The 13024-nt window shown below is 46.8% G+C and overlaps 6 protein-coding genes across 6 annotated transcripts; 2 read left to right on the forward strand and 4 right to left on the reverse strand.

Moving 5' to 3' along the window:
• The first annotated feature begins 68 nt into the window (after nt 1-68).
• On the forward strand, nt 69-2788 carry EDB93DRAFT_1126545 (RNA-binding domain-containing protein). The gene is made up of 11 exons (XM_041448755.1): nt 69-337; nt 394-452; nt 503-818; nt 1044-1104; nt 1154-1247; nt 1295-1456; nt 1506-1659; nt 1707-1756; nt 1808-2143; nt 2198-2348; nt 2403-2788. Exons 1-11 carry the CDS (start codon nt 166-168, stop codon nt 2522-2524), a joined length of 1677 nt encoding a protein of 558 aa, XP_041311265.1. The 5' UTR covers nt 69-165; the 3' UTR covers nt 2525-2788.
• A 760-nt stretch (nt 2789-3548) lies between these two features.
• EDB93DRAFT_1247110 (uncharacterized protein) lies at nt 3549-5258 on the reverse strand (the record flags this gene model as incomplete). Its single annotated transcript, XM_041452540.1, has 7 exons — nt 3549-3672; nt 3721-4262; nt 4315-4428; nt 4485-4616; nt 4665-4748; nt 4804-4923; nt 4977-5258. The coding sequence occupies 7 exons, from the start codon at nt 5256-5258 to the stop codon at nt 3549-3551; spliced, it is 1398 nt and encodes a 465-aa protein (XP_041311266.1).
• A 1394-nt stretch (nt 5259-6652) lies between these two features.
• On the reverse strand, nt 6653-6856 carry EDB93DRAFT_1045589 (uncharacterized protein; the record flags this gene model as incomplete). Its single annotated transcript, XM_041444616.1, has 1 exon — nt 6653-6856. A coding segment is annotated over one exon (204 nt), but the record flags the coding sequence as incomplete, so codon positions are not given.
• Nucleotides 6857-7804: 948 nt separating this feature from the next.
• On the reverse strand, nt 7805-8965 carry EDB93DRAFT_1238771 (uncharacterized protein; the record flags this gene model as incomplete). Its single annotated transcript, XM_041451560.1, has 6 exons — nt 7805-7975; nt 8037-8119; nt 8166-8210; nt 8259-8469; nt 8522-8738; nt 8790-8965. The coding sequence occupies 6 exons, from the start codon at nt 8963-8965 to the stop codon at nt 7805-7807; spliced, it is 903 nt and encodes a 300-aa protein (XP_041311268.1).
• A 108-nt stretch (nt 8966-9073) lies between these two features.
• EDB93DRAFT_1044364 (uncharacterized protein) lies at nt 9074-10208 on the reverse strand (the record flags this gene model as incomplete). The annotated part of the gene is made up of 5 exons (XM_041444602.1): nt 9074-9166; nt 9218-9505; nt 9567-9800; nt 9849-9937; nt 9986-10208. Coding segments are annotated over 5 exons (927 nt in total), but the record flags the coding sequence as incomplete, so codon positions are not given.
• A 1425-nt stretch (nt 10209-11633) lies between these two features.
• On the forward strand, nt 11634-12451 carry EDB93DRAFT_1238773 (uncharacterized protein; the record flags this gene model as incomplete). The annotated part of the gene is made up of 4 exons (XM_041451561.1): nt 11634-11813; nt 11869-11967; nt 12022-12315; nt 12410-12451. 4 exons carry the CDS (start codon nt 11634-11636, stop codon nt 12449-12451), a joined length of 615 nt encoding a protein of 204 aa, XP_041311270.1.
• Nucleotides 12452-13024: the final 573 nt, after the last annotated feature.

Consider the following 13024-nt stretch of genomic DNA (forward strand, 5'->3'; position numbering starts at 1 on the left):
ATTCGATCTCCGATTCATGGACCGCTGTGAGTCAGCTGATCGGCAACAACAAAATTATAACCTCCTCTGCGTCTCCTTTTTTACTTGGTTCCGTCTTTTCCCTTCCTCTTGTTCTTGTTCTTCCTTCAATCCCACTTCATATTTACTGCCTCTGACGTCACAAAAATGGACGTTGACATGAAAAATAAGGACGAGATCGACGACAAGCGCGACAGAGAGAGAGACCGCGAGTTTGACCGCGACAAGGACCGTGAAAGAGAGCGCGAGAGAGACCGTGACAGGGATCGCGATAGGAGGGACCGCGACAGGGACCGTGATCGTGACAGGAGGGACACGGGTGCGTAGCATCCCTCGGTGTGGTATGCAAAAACTCATTTTCTCCCATATCGTTAGGTCGGGGCGGTAGGAGCCGGACTGACCACTGGGAACCAGACGACAGACGGAATGGAGATGTGAGTTGCTTGTTATCGCTTGTTTTTACAATCCTGACATTTTGTTGTAGCGCCGCAAGCGTTCGCGCAGTAGAACACCACGTTCCAGGTCCCCGAGGCGTCGTTCAACTTCGCCTCGTGACCGCAGGCATTCACGCCGTTCGCGTTCTCGCAGTCGTAGTCGGACGCCCTCGCGTTCCCGAAGTCGTGACCGTGGCGACCGTAAGCCTGCTGATCCGTTCCCTCGCTCCCTTGGCGGGCCCATGAACGCGACTCATGAAGAAGCCGTCGAATTTGCCAAGATCAGCAAGAGAGAAAACCGAGTTTATGTCGGCAATCTCAGTTACGACGTCAAGTACCGTGACCTAATGGAATTCATGAGGGGAGGTGGGTTGGGGAATTTAGATTTTTCTTTGATTGGGGAGAGAGGCGGGGTGCGACCACTTTGTAAACCCGTTCTGCTGAGGCTCAGAAGGCAGCTGGTGCTGGCGAGTGTGAGCTGATGAGGGAGAGTGGTGTGGTGCCCTGGCCGGTTTATTTCCTTGGCTTTTCGATTGATGGACGGTTGGATTGAGAGGATATTGATGGGAGTTTTCTTTTGGGGATTGATAGCTGGTGAGGTTCTATTCGCCGAAGTACTCGTCACGCCAACAGGAGTGTCGAAAGGCTGCGGGTAAGTGACTTTTACAATGTCCCCATAATCATAACTGACGTCACATCAGCATTGTCGAATTTGCTTCGCCTGAAGATGCGCAACGCGCCATCCGCGAACTTTCCGAAGTGGCCATGCTCGGTCGCCCTGTCTTTATTCGAGAGGTACGACTCCCCTATCTGGTTGGTGTTATACCCACGCTGCAAAATAGGACCGGGAGAACGAATCGCGCTTCGGCGCCACGCCTGTCCCAGGCAAGATTGGAATGGCGATGGCAGGGCAAGGTTTGCATGCGCAGCCACCTCCGCGTCCACCCCATCATAACTATTTTGGGACTCACAACAACCCCGGCAATCAGCTGTATGTTGGTAATGTAGGTTTGTCTTTTTGTCGACTGTTATCTGTGCTGAATCATCGCAAAGCTACCGTATCAGGCTGGTTGGCAGGACCTCAAGGACTTATTCCGTTCGGCTGGTAATATTATTCGGGCTGATATTAACATTGGTGCCGATGGGCGTCCCAAGGGCTCCGGAACTGTAGTGTTTGAGACTGCAGCTGATGCTAAGCAAGCCATCGGTACTTGTATTCACATCTTTGTAGATGTCGACTAACCCGTCATGCAGGTATGTACCACGGCTTTGACTGGTATGGCCGGACACTCGAGGTTCGGGAGGTAAATTAGAAGTATTACTTTATCTCCGATATGATGCTGATGATCTTTTAGGATCGCTACGCGGGTCTTTCTGGCCCAGGCTCGTTCCGTGGCAGCCCTTTCCGTGGTGGCGGCTATGGTGGTCGTGGTCTGCGTGGTGGCTTCAGGGGTAGCGCCCGTGGCGGCTACCGCGGCGGGTTCGCACCCTCTGGTCCTGCTCGCGATTTCTCGAATCAGGACTTATACGCAGACTACTCTGGTCCTGACCAACCTGCTGCTCACGGTGGCCTGAGAATGGATGGCTACAGTAGCGGCTACGGGAGCGGCGGCTATGGCGTGCCAGGTAGTGGTGCCGGTGCCGGCGGTGGATACGATGCCGAGCCCAGCCAGCAAATCATGGTTCGCAATGTGAGTGATTTTGAGATTGTTCTCTTTGAACAGGATGTTTTATAAGCATGTCAGCTTCCTTGGTCTACCGCAAATGAAGATCTTGTCGAGTTATTTGAGACTACCGGGCAGGTTGAACTCGCTGAAATCCTTTTCGATGGCGCTAGATCCAAGGGATGTGGTGTTGTTCAGTTTGCTCAGGTCCCAGAGGCAGAGACGGCTATTGGTGAGCAACCTTTGTTTTGATTTCTATAGATCGTACGCTAACGTGTCCTTGCAGCAAAATTCCAGCAGTACATGTATGGTGGACGCCCTCTCGATGTGCGGTTCAACGATCGATGGCATACATTTACACCTACTGCAGCCAAGGGCGGCCAGGTGATGCCCATGCAGGCGGAGTGATATTTCTGTACCCTTGCCACCTGTTCTCTCGACATTTGAACCCTGACCGCGTCCAGGTCGATAAAAAAATATTGTGAATCATCGTTAAATTTTGTCCCTTCCAAGGTTGATTTGTTTTTAATTAATCGTAAAGTTGAATGTGCGTATGCTTGCAATGAATTATTGTTTGACAAGACCTGTGCGCTTGAATTGTTTTTACTGTCCATTAGTACATATCATACTATCTTTCACAACTGGCCGATAGGGACACCATCCTAAACCTCGATGACCTCGAGCTCCTATAGACTAAGAATCAGTTTGACTTGAGACAGGAAAAAACTTGCACTTGCCGTATTGGTATGATGTTCCCGCTACCTCTTTAGTGGGTCTTATAGCTTGCTAATTTCACCGTTTTGCTGTAGATTCGTCAGATTTTGGCGACCCTATTTTTTGGGCTTTACATGGTACACCGCCAACCGAAAAAAGCATAGAATCTATGCCCAAAAACAGGGTTATAGAACTTATATTGGTCCGATCTCGACACAACAAATCTCGTCACGTACATTATATATAATTATATAATACATATTTGTTGGACCCATAGGCTGATATAATGTCAATGATGCGGGATCATAACAGCGATGCTTGTGGGGTGTAAATTCATCGGCTGGTTTTGGGTGCACATTATGTACTGAGACCGAGTACCGGAACTATCCTAGTTGACAAACATAGATCATATACTGAGACCTAGGCGTTGGTAATATACTGGTTGACCAGTGTACAAGCTATACATTTCCGGCATATGCACGACACTGGAACATATATAGAGTATATACTTATTGATATGCTGAATGAGTACTGCCTGATTTTTTTTTGCACTGATATTGCACCATTGGGGATCACAGAGAGCACAATAATGGGATCATGGAAAGCACGACAACTGTATTATTCATGTATCAAATGACTACTGGTAAGCTCGAGTATTAAAATGAAGGATGGGGTTGGAGGGGGTGGTGAAAACGAATGAAAGTATAACTCTTTGGAATTACCAAATGAGTCCAGTCTGAATAGCGGTCTGCCAGCGTGGGTTGGTCTTCGAAATTAGCTTTGAGACCTTCTTGCCACCAGGAAACTCGGCGAGATCAGCTTGAAAGATCTCGATGAACAACCTAACGAAAAATCAGTCTGTATAATGGCACTGGCTAATGAATACATACTTCTGCAACTCCTTATCCTGCTCGGTGACGATTGGGGAGGATTCAACGGATATCTTGCGCATAATTGAGAGTGAGTGGTCGACAAAGTTCCAGAACTTAGTGGTACTGTTGTACCGCACTGCCATGCCTTCCGCAAGTCTGAATCCAGAGTCAAGCGGGTTGTCGAGTAAGACCACGCTGTTTGCACCGCTGCTCACATCTGACTCCTCATCCTCTCCATTGGCATCCTGCTGCATTCCACTTTCGTCTGCAAACTGTTCGACATTCACGTCAATGTCCCTCCTGGCACTGGGCGCGTGATTGGTATTGACTTGAGTTTCCGTGGGGGTTTGACTTGGATTGACATCAGTCTCAGGCACATCATCGAAATCACCCTCGAATATGTCTCTCTCAAGCTGTTTGACGTCAATATCAAGCTCACGTGCGACTTTGTCCCGTAAATCCTGCTTGAGCGATGGAATAAGGTAAGGGGAAAATAAATACTTGATGGAAGCAGTTTTATAATCGCTGACACTGATGAGAAAAATCCGCAGGAGACGCCGCTGTCCTCATACTAATTAATATTGATATTAAGCTACAGATAGTAAGACTTACGAGCAGTGCGATCCTGTTCCAATGAGTAGAATCAACCTCCATGCCAGACCTGCTACGCGCAAGTGACCTGGTCACATCAGCAATGCTTGTGCATTTGACAATTGATGTAGTGAGCTGCGCAGTAATCATACCATGATTGAAGTTGTGTCAACAAATAGAGCGAGACTTACGGTGGTTTTGATGGAACTGCGAATATTTGTGAGTAGCTTCGTGACCACCTTGCCCAGTTGAGATCTGAGCTCAACGTCCTCGAGAAGTCCAGGGGGAATTTTGAAGATGTCCCTATTCTTGCCGATAAAGTCCTGAAATTTGTTAGCTTTCATTCAGAATAGTGAATACTAAAGCCCGACCATTATATGAGACTGCGTGTCAGTGACATACGCTGTGAGATTTGGCGAGAGTATACAAGCAAACAAGCGGTTGTAAAGTCCATTCTGTGAGTCCAGTTTAGCATATAACCATGCAGAAAGCAAAATACTGTGTCGTTACCTCGAAGTCTTTTGATTCCAGTGCATCCTTTAATTCCTGCAATCTCCTGGCCTTGTTTCCCTGACAAAGTTTGACGAGGGTGATCTTCAAGTCTATGAGCATATAGAAAATGTCGCCAGACTGCATCGAGTGAGCCAACATGATAAACGAATAATTCAATGAGAACTTAGTACATTGATGAAAGTCATAACGTCTTCCTCTGGAACATCATTTTCTTCACAAGCCTTCTTCGCATGCATTTTCAAGTGTTTCGCACGTTGAGGCGTGAGCTTGGTGGGATCACCATGGTTGGGAGGTCCGCTGTCCCTGCGTCGATGAATTCCTGCGCTGATTGGCTTGTCAAGTGATGACGTTGGGCTGGAGGGCGGTTGGACTCCAAGTTCAGGTATATCTAGGGCCTCGCTGCTGGTGGAGGTAGAACTTTGGGGGCATGAAATGTCTGCGAAGTGCGCCATTAAATTGAACAATAACTTGTATCAGAAGACTTACTTCTATGTCCTCTTGGATCAGACGTGATACTTCTATTCCTTACGGATCCTGCCTGTGAAGTTCCTGTGTTCGACCATGGCCTCAACGACTGGGCTCCCTGTGAAGGTAATCCCAAATTTTGGCCACCACTGGAGGACACGCGCAGACGATATCCGCGTTGAAACATTGCCACAAGCACCAAAGTTGCTCACCGTGAGTGGCTGCTTGCCAAGGTTTGTCCCGAGGCACTCTGAGCTGGGTGACTGAATTGAACACATTGTCGGCAATAGGAATTTGAACCTTATTTGGTTGTTGTTCGAGTGTTGACGAAAATTTGGGGACTCTTGATGTGTTCTGGGCAGAAGTAAAAATCATGCGGCATTGTTGTATTTGTGTTGGTATATGTAAGGTGTCTGCAATTCTGCGGAAGTACATAGAAATTGGACCGTTCAATGATGCCACCACACTGAGGACGGTTAACCCCGAACGTTGGAGGAAAAATTTCAAAGACAAACACTCGAACGTTGGAGGAAAAATTTCAAGGACAAACACTCGAACGTTGAAGGAAAAACTTCAAAGACAAACACGCGAATTTGTCCAAGAAGATGCATTTCATGTGAGTGGTCTAATACTGTCTTCTGAACTGGTCTTGATGCGATGGATGTGGGGCTTGAGGGTTCCATATGTGCGGTGTCATCACTGGCGAAAAAGGTTGCAAGGGTGGCTGCCCCAGGTGAGATAATTGTCGTAGATAATCTGAATGGAGGGGCGGGGGATGGTGGTACTGTGGCTGAGGGATGGAAGCCGAAGGAGAATGTACGGGCAGTAGTTGCTGTGATGGTACCATGATGGGAGGTGAATGTAACGAAGGGAGAGGTCTAGATGGACTGAACGTGGGAGATGATTGCCACGTCAGTACCATTGGGGGCGGGTGCAACAGGTGATGGGAAGGGGGAACTCTAGACGAAGGAATAGGAGATTGTTGCCACTGTAATGGTACCATTGAGGGCAGGTGCATCGAAGGCATGGGTGCCGATGATGATGATACATGGGAAGATCTGCTGGTGACTGGCACCATGGGGGGTATTGGGAGCTGGGAACTTGAAGATGCAACTGACTGTGTGATCGCGGGGCGTCGTGGATTTGCACGTGGACGAGGTGCCTTCTCCTTTGCTTTCTGCATTGGCTTTGCCTTGCTTGCTGCCTTTGCTGCTGGGTGGTCAAACACTGCAGGAACTCTAGCCACACCATTGGGTGGTGCGCTCGCAGATGCAGCACCAGGTGTTTCGCCTGCTTTCCTCGCTGCTTTCTTCTCCCGGATTTGATGAGCTGCTGCAAGACGAACATCTGCCACATTAGTGACCCTCAATGGTGTCTCATGGAGAGACTGAGGGATTACAGATTGAATCTGGGCGTAATTGTGAATTGAATATGCGTTGAGAAGGTAAAATGGTGAGGGTTGGTGCTGAACGACAGGCCTTGTGTGCGCAGTCTCGGTTCGTTCTTGAAGGACACAGCGTTGACTAACATCCATGCACTGTGCTTTGACGCAGTCATGCTGGATATTTACAATACAAATAATGTCCTAGATTCATCGTGTACATATGATAAAGACTCTGAATTGGAGAGAAGTTCAAACTTACTTGTGGGCTAACAACAATCTCATGGTCTGTGAGCTCAAGAGCGGGGAAGTGAAGCGAGGGATGTAAAGTAGGTCCGAAAGTAAATTTCTGAATGGCGACATGCTGCACATCCCGGCAAAGATTTGATATCAGAATCTCGCAAACACGTCCAATTCCTGAGGAAGACGTCAAGGAGTCATTAAATATAACGTGTCCACCTAAGGATGCCTTCTCGCCATTGCTAATGACTAAAGAGATTCCATGACGGTATTGAACAGTGGCAGGTTGCAGAAGATCGAGCACCTTTGCGCAGCGTGTTGCTGTCCATGATACAGGCTTTTCTACAACAAACTGTCCACCTACAGCGGCAACTTTCTTGAGTTGACCAGTTCCTTTTGAGTGACAGAAGTTACAATTGAACTGATATCGAAGGAGCACGCTACCTGTTATAGGAGATGTTTCCATATGAATTCCCAAAAGCCGCACTTGTTCTGGATGCTCATCAATGTAGCTTAACACCTTGTCACCTGCCTGAACCCACTTTTTACTGGCAGTATCAAACCAGTAGCCACCCGTAGCAATGTGCTTGATAATATCTTGTCTCGCGAAGGTTCTGCACGTATCTTGACTTGGTCCTTGTCGATTGCTGTGAATACATGCAAGCCGGAAAACATGATTAAAAGACTCGTATCATTCAGTGGAAAAGAGAATTGCAGGTCCGAAGCGTCGGATGTATGCAGGAAGATGAACCAAGAAATGAAACTTCGGTTTTGAGATAAGGATACTAGGTGCACATTGAGCCGTAACGTTGAGGAAATCTTCGATGGTCCGGGAAAGCTTGGCCTGTGAGTTGATCAGCATTGGAACAGCATCGGCAGCTCGTCATCGTACCAAGTATATTTCTGTATCATCTATCTTGGTGTGCCAAATATGCACAATGAGCTCGCCAGTACCGTTCTTGGCAACAGATCTTGAATGAGAAATGGCATTACCTGAGCTAAACTCTTGAAATGTTTCCCAATGAGACTGCCTTTGTAGTGGCAAATGTAATCAGCGTTGAGACATGGAGAGTCAAGTCCATCCTTTGCGATCGAGTCGCGTTTGAAAAAGATCCAAAAGCTTCGCCTTCTTGAGAAGATACACGGTCTGACCCAAAAAATACTTTACAACCCCCAATAGCACTGTGTGGAGTATTTCCATTGGCGTGTCTTGATGAACATTGAATCCTGACGAAGATCAGTGTGCAGACAGCAACACGAATTCAATACTCACCCTCCACGCCGAGTAAAGGATTTATTGTGTCATTGAGTGTGCTCCCTCATAAGAGATCTTCGAGTTCCTTGTTTAAAATTGCCTTGACGTCACTCTCCTGTTTTGGCTGGACACCAGCCACCCGTTTGCACAGTTTCTTTCCCATCTCAACAACTGCCTCGAGAATGTAGCCTGTTGTAGTATCTTTTATACCTGTTGAAGAGACAGATTTCTTGATTTTCTCAGAAGCGCCTGAATCGAGTGCAGTGACGAATTGAGCACGAATCTCAGCTGCTGTTCCAGCAGGAGTACGAAGTTGTCCTGGCTACAATTAAGAGTCAATATTGCGAGGGGTAGGGCAGGAACATCTCACATACCACAAAAATGCTGTTGTAGCCCTCATCCGACTCCTTATACTCCTTTGTTCCACCAACTTCGCATGTCCGACAAAAGTAGTTACAATGTAAGCCTGCGTGACTACACTCCTCAGCATGCATAGGGTTGTCGCCACCGAGAAAGAGACCATATGGATCCAGCATGACTTCTTCGTTGTCTTTGCAGTCCCAAGCGAAGATCCCAGATTCTGCAGCCTTCCTATGATTGCAGGTCATATTGTACTGTAGTAAATATTACTGTATCACGTACCCAATTGAGTCTTGCATGGCACTCATCATCTCCATGGGAGCTGCATGAGGAGAGGACGTGACGAAATGAATACAAAACTCTTTCTCCAGCATTTCGCGAGGGAGATTCGCATTTGACATATATATCGCATGGTGCTTGTTCCACTGTTTGGAGATATTCCCTGACACGTCATCCATAAAAATAATGAGAGGGACAGCGTATACCATACGACCTCGAGATTTTGCGCGCAACGGATTTGGTTCGAGTTTGGCGTATTTCTTCGATGACTCTGTCAGCCCGCACGCAAGTTCATTGACATCAAGAGATATCTCTCTGAATGACCTCCTAAAGTTAGATGTTGGGATGATTTCTTGTTCGTCGCTGATAATGAACCCTTCCTATGCGTATTATCAGCAAGGTTAGTTAAGACACATAGACGATGGGATTACCTCCGTTCGTTGTACAGCACGCCCTAGCGCATATAACAGCTTGTCTGCTGTATCACTCGTTGGCTCAGATGCATATGATGCGAAAAAAAAATGTTCGGGAATAAAATAATCTCCCGAGCTATCCTGCAAGAGCTCCTTGATGAAGTATATCTCCCCATTGACTTTAGCTGCCGGGGGCGAAGGAAGCTCAAATAACATCTTCTCCCCATTGAACACCTGGGACATTCCTCTTCCTCCATCTTCCGGGTAATCCTGCATCGCAAAATGAGTCAGAGGGTTGGCATAGTCCTCAATAGAAAATTAGAAGTCAGTATGAGAGATGCGCACAAGCGCGCAAGATTCCACATACCTTTGCAACTGCTTTCCCGACGTCGTTGAAATAGAATATGTTCCCTGAACGAGCAGTGACCTTTTCTGTCGGATTCCCGACAAGCGTTTGGATAGTCTCTTGGAAGTGGTTCAAGGCGTACAGTGAGGGAACATCACGAGCACCGAGTTCCTTTGCCCAAGATAAAATCGCCTTCTTCTGCGCCTCAGAAAACAGAAGCCTTGGAGAACTGAATAGTAGCGCAGTGATGAAATGCTTAAATGAGATGTCAGCGTAAGGAATACAAGACAGCTGTCGACATACAGCTTTTGACGGCCATGGGTACATTGGATGGTCGGGCGATACTGGACTGTTGAGATTAACATGACTCTTGGTGGTTAATGGACAGTCATCTGATAATTGAAATAAGTCTCGTTCAAAGTCATGAAGTAGTGCATTACCTTCAAGTTCAATGCCAAAATTTGATTCCATCTCGTCATTGAAGCCAACCTCTTCGGTCATGGGTGCGAGCGGCATAGAAAAAAGAGATTCACCAGAAGTGAGAGCACACTGCAGTTCGTCGAATAAATCCCTCGTTTCGTTGAGTTCTGAGTTGTAGAAACGGCTGCTTGATATTGCGTTCCAGAGTTCAGAGATGGGTACGACTGGTTCCGAGTCTGAACCAATTGGTACATTGTGGTCCGGTGCAGGAGTACCAGGGTCGTCTATATTGATGTCCATACCACTTGAGATGGTAAATTCCATGTTGTCGTTGTTGTCCTTACTGCCGGCGCACAAAAGGTTATGAAGGTGGTACTGCTTTGGAGGATGGACTTTTGAAGGCAGTGGATTGTTGGCACAACGTTTGTGTGTTGCCATTGTAGAATGTTTCTGGACATGTTTGATATGCATTGTACGCAAAGATCCATCAGCGCGCGTCGGACAGACATTGCACACAACTTCAGATGGACAATGAAACTCAAAGACTACATCATGTGTCAGCACATCACATTAATATCGAGCATGAAACATACTTTTACCGTCGACAAGCTTCAGCGATGCCAGACTCATGCTGATGTGCTTTTCGAGTGATTGTAGCACAATGAAAGACTTGGTGCTTTGGAGGCGGCGAAAATCACGTGATCCAACCTCTGCATCAATGGTGAGGGAGGACAAGAAAAATGTTATGCCCGCACCTCCCAGCCGCGAGGCGTGCGTATAAATAGATTCAGAATGTGTCCTGTAAAGTAGCAGATGATATGTAGAAGGGAATAGAGAACCTGCTCCTGAATATATAGACCTTATAGGGGGCAAAGATAAGGTGGAGTAGCGAAGGGAGTGAGTGATATGTAGAAGGGAATATGATAAAGAACCCGCTCCTGAGTAGAGAGATGTGGGCGGCGAAGGTAGGATTGATGGATAGGAAGTGGCAGATTATATGTAGAAGGGAATATGATAAAGAACCTGCTCCTGAGTAGAGAGATGTGGGCGGCGAAGGTGGGATGGATGGATAGGAAGTAGCAGATGATATGTAGAAGGGAATATGATAAAGAACCAGCTCTTGAGTAGGGATATGTGCGCAGTAAAGATAGTAAGTAAGTAGCAGATGATATGTAGAAGGGAATATGATAAATAACCTGGTCCTGAGTATTAAGTGTTCGCATTGGGGCGGATGGATGGAGAAGAGCGGGTGACACTCCTGAGGCCTGAGTGCTGCGCTGAGGGGCGGCAAAGTAATAGTAGGGTGGTAATGGCGAAGAAAATGCTTCTTGATAGTCCGTGGATAGAGGAAATGCCACGCCGTGCATGAGATAGACCAAGAGTGAAGAGAAAGACAGGTAGCAGAGGAGCAGATGCATACAATATGTGGAAGGGAAATTCAAGACAGCTCCGAGTCCTTCATAAGCACTGAGATGAGGGGATGTATTATGACTTGAGTCTGGGTGCGAGTAGACTTTCCGACACCAGAGTCAACGCCAGCGCAGGACGCAGTGTGCAGGCCAGCTGTGAAATTTTGCAAGTGGAGTGATGATCCGTGCTAGCGATCCAATAAAGGGTTTGTTGAAAACACGTGACTCGTATTATTCTTCCAAATTTCTTCCAAGTTCAATGCCAAGCACAATGCAACCAATGTCAAGCACCAGGGCACTTGGACCTCACGAATTTTCAACTTCCACCTTCTGTCCAGGATTTCTGCGAGCCGAATCAGAAGACGTACTCTTGCAACCTTTCTCAGTCTCAGTATGGTTTTCCGGTGCGATTCCTCGACACCTCGCTCACTCAAACATTGTATGTCGCCCAATATTTCTACATATAACCACTACTTATATCAATGGGTATTTAGCCCATTAAAATCAGTGTATCCCTGAATGAAGAGTATCAATTATTCACAGTACCTGTGATTGAGATAGCATCTAAGCGCTCCAGGGAACCTTCTAACAATGTAAGTAATTTACGTTGATTTTTTGCGCCATGGCTGACCTTGGTGCATATGAAGTCCGTAGCTTCCAGTCAATATGAACCCTTCTCCGCATCTGATGGCGACACGTCCATTCCATTCCTCCCCTTACCATCGACATTCAATCATATGGACTCCGACCACTGGGCAGAACTCTCCAGCACTATACAGTCGTGGCTTGTGACGTTAGCAGATACAGTGACGCCTGAATGGACTTGGGGTCGTGATGCGTTCTGGTATGCATTCGTTGCTGCCAATCCCGACTTCCCCAATGGCAAGTGGGCTTTCTGGAATCCCAGTATCCCCCTTGAGGGTCAATTCATCGAGGAGTGGGTGGGGGGTGACATCAATTTGGCTGCTGAAGATGCTGATGACGAGCTCGCTACCCCTTTGACGCACGATGACACCCTGGACTTCATATGGACAGAGTTCTCCAAACACATTGTGCTCTTTTACCCTTGTCCTTTGATTTCTGTTACATAGTTAGTTTTTTTCCCTGGAATGGGCATGTTGTATCATTGCATATCTGTATATATTATCATGCCAATCTGCAATACAATTTCGTTTTATGTTCTGTTCTATTTGTGATTTGAACGCGAAGTGTGCAATTCAACGCATGCTGAGTACTCAGTGAGTGTTGATGATGTGCTATACTTATTGTGCTGTATGGTAGTACTACTTGTCATATGTATATCCTATATCTTTCATCGTAGGTTGTACCGAAACAAAGGTGTCGTTATAGATCCCGTACTTGCCGTGTGCCTCTCCTGTACTTTGGGTATATAGATCCTATACCTTGGTTCGTGTGCCACCAGTTTGTTGGTATTGTTGCTGTGCCGATACTTCGCTCCCAGTACGGAAATAGAGCTATTTCACATGCTCATTCAGTGCGCGTCCAGGCTCTGGTCAATATTCTGAACTAGACCTCTTATGGTGACTGGATGTTGGATAATTTTCAAATAACTGTATTATTTATAAGAAATATGCTGTTTATGTACAGGGTTCTAGCTTTATCATACACATCTAAATCATTTTTCGTCAA

This window comes from Suillus bovinus (assembly GCF_016758785.1).
Source record: "Suillus bovinus strain UH-Sbo-P2 chromosome Unknown EDB93scaffold_8, whole genome shotgun sequence".
In the NCBI taxonomy this organism is placed as follows: Eukaryota; Fungi; Basidiomycota; class Agaricomycetes; order Boletales; family Suillaceae; genus Suillus; species Suillus bovinus.